This window comes from Mustela nigripes, chromosome 14 (assembly GCF_022355385.1).
Source record: "Mustela nigripes isolate SB6536 chromosome 14, MUSNIG.SB6536, whole genome shotgun sequence".
Classification (NCBI taxonomy): Eukaryota; Metazoa; Chordata; class Mammalia; order Carnivora; family Mustelidae; genus Mustela; species Mustela nigripes.
The window spans coordinates 75955779-75961778 of NC_081570.1; the positions used below are offsets into that span (position 1 = coordinate 75955779).

The 6000-nt window shown below is 38.6% G+C and overlaps 1 protein-coding gene across 1 annotated transcript in view; it reads left to right on the forward strand.

Annotated features, from left to right (window-relative positions):
• The window catches only part of LRRC8B (leucine rich repeat containing 8 VRAC subunit B), a 64347-nt gene extending 61085 nt beyond the window's left edge, over nt 1–3262 (forward strand). Inside the window, exon 5 of the mRNA XM_059375325.1 lies at nt 940–3262. Coding sequence (XP_059231308.1) covers nt 940–1212 — 273 coding nt within the window. The 3' untranslated portion in view covers nt 1213–3262. The remainder of the gene's footprint in view (nt 1–939) is intronic.
• Nucleotides 3263–6000: the final 2738 nt, after the last annotated feature.

Here is a 6000-nt window from a genome sequence, read left to right on the forward strand (position 1 = left end):
AGCTGCAAAGATGCCCCATCCAGAGATACGTAAATATGTGGAGTGTTACAGATCAGGGCGTGTGCTGTCCAGCACTGCCTGGTGCAAACTCACCTTTCAGTGGCATGATGAGAGGGGGGAAATGCTTGCTCTCAGCTCTTCTGTGGATGTCTTTTACAATCAACTTTCACATATGGACTGTGGCTCCCTTAGAAATTCCCATGCAACCAGCCACCACATGGGGGAGCAGCTCATTTGAGCAGTCCTAGGTGTTGACCTAATTTCAGGCTATTTATCATATTTTAAATTATTTCTCTGTGTTACATGATTTCATTGAAACTGCCAAAGGGCAGGAAGAAGGGTAAAGACTCAGAAGTGTATATGTGGAGGGAAATGAAATGTGCATGTGTAGATGATCACGTCTTCTTGTCTGTGCTTCTGTCGACTTTTTTCTTTTAACAGAAGGAAGTTTTCAATCTCTAGAAATAGCCTTGTGTCTGTACTCACAGTGTTTTTGAGGCTACTGCTCATTATATTACACAGTAATTCTTCATGAGGACTCTTGAGAACAAGTTATTTCTGATCCTCGGCCTCAAGAATAATTATGATTTTCCTAAAATGCTGCTGCTGTTGTTTTTTATCTTGGGGACCGTGAGTAGGTGACTGATTAGGTTTTGTTTGGGAATTGCTTGTTAGAATGCTTAGAATCAAATCTTTTGCCCACGCACATGTACAGCAGGGGTTTAGAAGTTCATGGTAACCTCAGTGCCAACTTCAAGTCAGGCCGTTCTTCTTTTTTCTTTATCTTTTCCATCTCCTTCATATTTATCATCACTGTTCTGTGGAGTCCTGCAAATGTCCAGGAATGTTTTTGGGAAAAGGTAGGGGCATAAATAAGCAAATGTATTATCATAGACAACAGAAAACAAGTTTTACTGGCTTCTTTTTTTCCCTTTCCAGATTGAGACGCTACCAGATGGGCTGTTTCAGTGCAAAAAGCTGCAGTGTTTACTTTTGGGGAAAAATAGCCTGATGAGTTTGTCCCCTCACGTGGGTGAGCTGTCGAACCTGACTCATCTGGAGCTCATTGGTAATTACCTGGAAACACTTCCTCCTGAACTGGAAGGATGTCAGTCCCTAAAACGGAGCTGTCTGATTGTAGAGGAGAATTTGCTCAACACGCTTCCTCTCCCTGTAACAGAACGTTTGCAGACATGCTTAGATAAATGCTGACCTAAGGAGAAAATAATGTTTAAAAGTTTGCCCCAGGGCTTTAAATGAGAACTAAGATTTTCTAAGTTATAAAGATGAAAAATGGGTAATAATTATGACTAACTATAACCAAATATCTTTAAAGCAACTCAGTGTCTAACTCTAAATTAAACAGGTAAAAAGTGTTAACACTGAACTTAAGTCTTGTGAATAACTGATCTTTAACTTAATAAGACGTGAGAAGTACACTTCGAGGGTGACATGGGGGACATGAAATTGTTGAATCTCTACGTTACAGTTTTTACCTTGAAGATTAGATACTCTTTCATCTCCTTCCCCTAGTCCTCATTACTTACTTATTTGCACACTTGTTTTAACGGACTTCCTGCTTTGATATTTATCACCTAGACCATAAATTCATCAATATAGATGTCCTTGGTGTATATTCTACACTGTCTTTATGTTCTGAAATATTTTTAGGCAGGGTGTACATTGTGCTTGGCCGAATTCCTTGTTGGCTTGATTTTACTTCCTGTCCAAGCTTGCTGGAGTCTTCCTTCATCTTGTTTTATCTTAACAATGGTGAATCCTAAAAAAGAAAGCCCCCAAACAAGGGTGAGCCCTGAGAAAGCGCCTGTCTTTGGCATGAGCATAAAAAAGGACAGGGTACTAAGGACCCGTCAGCCTCGGGGCATCCTGAAAATTACTCTATTAACTAAAATGTCTTCTTTTGTATCATCAAAGCCTTTCTTATTTGCTAGTCATTTTTATAGTAAATGTAAAACCTGTGACTGTTTTCTATGGTATAATCTTGGATTCAAAGTCTGTGAGAATCATTTTTGTAAGGTACAGAGAACACATGCAATTTAAGAATTTACTATTAATATACTTGGTTTGGGCTGCTTACAAGTCTCCTGTTTGTGTGCACCCTGCTCCAGAATGTTTTTGTACTCTGCAACTAATTACTTTTGGATAACACAGGCCTTGTGTTCATGCCCTAAAATATTTGGGGGCTTTCCTCATAAGAGGATGACCGCATCATCTACCTCTCTCTTCCCTAGTCTCTGTGCTGTTGTACGGGTACAATTCTTAATTAGTTCAAAAACTGTGACGGAGGGGAGAGGTACAGAATCGAATCTTTAAAACTGATTTCATAACACCCAGACAAATTAAGACTTCAAGCAAAATACTTCATCTGCATGATCTCTAGATGTGTTTATCATGTAAAACACTCCGCCTCTATTCAGTATTTAAGAATTCTCAAAGCTCACAAAGCAGTAGATCCATTTAACTGAAATTCATCCCGTGCTTTTGTCTAACTTTCCTGGAATGCATTTTGCTCTTCCTTTTTTTTTTTTTTTTTTTTAAATAAACAGCTTTGTGTGTAGTCTTTTATTATCATGCATATTGTAAAATGAATAAAGTCAACTGACTCATTTTTGGGAAATGTACATTTTTACCATGTTTTTCTCTAATGGGTCTGGGCATTATGATGCCCGACTCATTTTGGATGTTAACTCTGAAGTAACCCGTTAACTGCACCTAGACAAAAGTGGAAAACACTATGGGTAAAGTACTGTAAACACAGAATTGTGATGTGTGGGATGTCGTTTCTTGCTTTGCCCCTTCCAGAAAGATAAAAGCGAGTCTTTAAATCACAGCAAAATGTCACTCCCTTCACCTGCCACACACCCCTGAACTCAAGCTCAGAAAGGAATTGCTTATGTCAAATGTAATTTGAATAAAATGAGCTATAAAACTCTAAGCACCAAAAGCTGCCTAAAACATTTATTTTTATTCTGAATGAGAAGGAACAGTGTAAAAATGTTAATTCCTACCCAAACTTGCCTTTAGTCAGAACATTCAAGTTCTCAGGGACCCAGGCATAACTGATGAAACTTTCTTCTAGGACTTTAGAAAACAGATTCTGACTCTATCTAGGGTTTTTGCGCTTTTCGTTCTTATTTTTTTTTTGTTTTTTTTTGTTTTTTTTTTTTTCTTTTTTTTTTTTTTTTTAATGTAAGTTAACTGCCATTTGAATGTTTCGCAATAAAATTGTCATGTGTACTGATTTCAATGTTGGGTAGGATTTATCTTAAATATTTAGAATATGGAATATGCTGCATGGAGAGGTCTTGAAATATTTGTGGCCGTATAATTAGCCATAGTTTCCATGAAAAATCCCACCCCTTCCAGAAAGAAGAGTTTTCAAAAACAAATTTCAGCTTTGCTATCATTCTCACAAACTAAAATATCTCCACGGCTAGTCACACCAGTTGTGTTCCCTGCACAAGTCATTGACTAAATCTTCCTTACCGCTACTCTCAGTTTCTAGAAGCTCATTACTTACCATCAGGATCAATACTGAATATTGTAAGCTGCTTTCCAAACACTAGGGTATGGTTACTGGTACAAACCTTGTTCTTTGATGCCACAGTTTTTAGATTTCTGTCTTGTTTCCGTCTTACACACCAGTGTTTAGGTAGCTTTCGAAATAACATGGCCCTGAAGCAGTGAACACTGAGACCGCCGCTTGACATATTGGAAATGTGGCATTGGAGGCCACCTTCACTGCATTGTTGAAGCAGATCTTCATTTTGCGAGTGTTCATATTCATTTAAGAGGATTCTCAATGAGGAAAATGCGGTGTATTCAATGAGGACACTTTAGTTGGCCTAGGATCTCCAAGAATGTATAGCATGTATTTTTTTTTTCTAAAAAATACACGTGGCTATTACTCAGAACAAAATTGGTGGCTCATGGTAGCAATGGCATAGCTTCGTTTCACTTACACACACACACACACTCACAGATGAGCTTGGCTACACACAGACACAGACACCCTGGGCAGTTTTGAGCACTCCTGGTATGGTATAGTGTTCTTCCCTAACCTACCCTAGGATATGTCTTTGTGGCACATAGAGACCGTGTTTTCATTCTTCATCCTCAGTCTTCATTTTTCTCCCTGGATATCACCATATTTCACTGTCACTTAACAAATGTTTGTGTTAAACAGGGTAAGCAGAGATCTATGGGCTCCCAGTGCTGTGGCCTAACTCGTTCATTGGTAAAGTTACTACTGTGCTGTGGTAAGCGGCAGTGAGTTCTTTGCATAACATTAATTGTTTGAGAGTGACAATATTTGTTTCTGTTCTTCATGCATTTCATGATTCAGATTTTGTATGTTTAATTAAAATATCACATAATGGGGGACACCTGGGTGGCTCAGTTGGTTAAGCAGCTGCCTTCAGCTCAGGTCATGATCCCAGCGTCCTGGGATCGAGTCCCACATCGGGCTCCTTGCTCGGCGGGGAGCCTGCTTCTCCCTCTGCCTCTGCCTGCCATTCTGTCTGCCTGTGCTTACTCTCTCCTCCCCTCTCTCTGATAAATAAATAAAATCTTAAAGAAAAAAAAAAATCACATAATGGTGGGTTAACAAACCATTAAAATAATCAAATAGTTAACCTGTGGGTGACAGCTTTCTTTCCCGATATTTTCCATAAAACGCTCCTTCCATTTTTACATTCTCTTAGCATCGTCCTAACTGCACGTAGGTATGTTGTTTTCCCTCTCCACTCACTCACCTCCTTATACTTGGTTAGCACTTGTGTATAACAATATATTTGTGCTAAAGAACTCGCAGTGATCCTTGAGCATGTATTTATTTGGGGGGAAGCCAGGGCCTCTAATTAGGCCTGATTGAGTTGTTCCACTTTACCCATCACTGCAGTATTTAGAGCTGATTCACCCCATGATCTCTCATCCCTCCCAGAAGCAAGAGAATATAATCGTAAGTCCACTTTGTTTCCAGGAACTGGATATTGCACCAAAATCTGTGTTCACTTCTTTCTGGAAACAAGAGGGAGGCAGTGGGAGGGGGAGGAGCTCCCTTGTATCCTCCTTTGAATTATGAAGACATTATATACATGAAATGGTATAAACTAATGGCTGTCGGAAAATGTCCTGGATATAATTATTTCTTATCTTCAGCTGAATGTGAAAGCAGTGAAAACCTGCAGTCCTATTTAATTGGTTTCTTCCTGTTTCTGGCCCATCACTTTTAAATCCGCTGGGAACTATCTGCTCGGTACCTTTGGTAATAGACTCCATTCTCTTCAACTTTTTTTTTTTTAATATGAACAATTTCATCAACACTAAAGCATTAATACAGAATATATGAGCTAAAGTACTGAGCTGGGATGGCTCCCGGTTGAACCTAATTCATGTTTAAATTTTGCATTTGACTTGTATAATACACCACTGCTGAGAAAAACAATTATGAATGCCTCCTGCATGTTCTATATTATCTCTAACAGAGATGGTGCAATTTAAGAAATACAAAGGGGCATAGAATTAGAATCGACATGTCTGTGCATATGTGTCTTGTGTGTAAACCTAAATATTTATGTGTAAATACTCTTAAAGCTCCTCAGATGTTTCACTCTGAGTGGAATAATGGGCCAGTCTTGGGTGGGGGCATTTTCTTTGGTTAGCTTCACAGTGAAAGCTGCCTTTGTTATTTTGTCACCTGTTTTGAAACATGTTCATAGTCGGGTTTTGCTTCTGGTAATGAATTACTAGAAAATATAAGATTTTTTTTTTTGTAAGCTGAATGTTTTGAGGCCTCAGGTTTACCATGTAAATCTGCATTTTGGTGGTGAATCCCTTTGCTTGAGATTCAGTGGTTTTTGGTAAACTTCACTGTTTTAAAGTACCTTTTGTGTAAAATACAGATTCAATTTTTATAACAAATGGCAAATAAAAACAGATTAAATGTTGGAAGAAGTTGACTCTACTGATTTGTCCCCA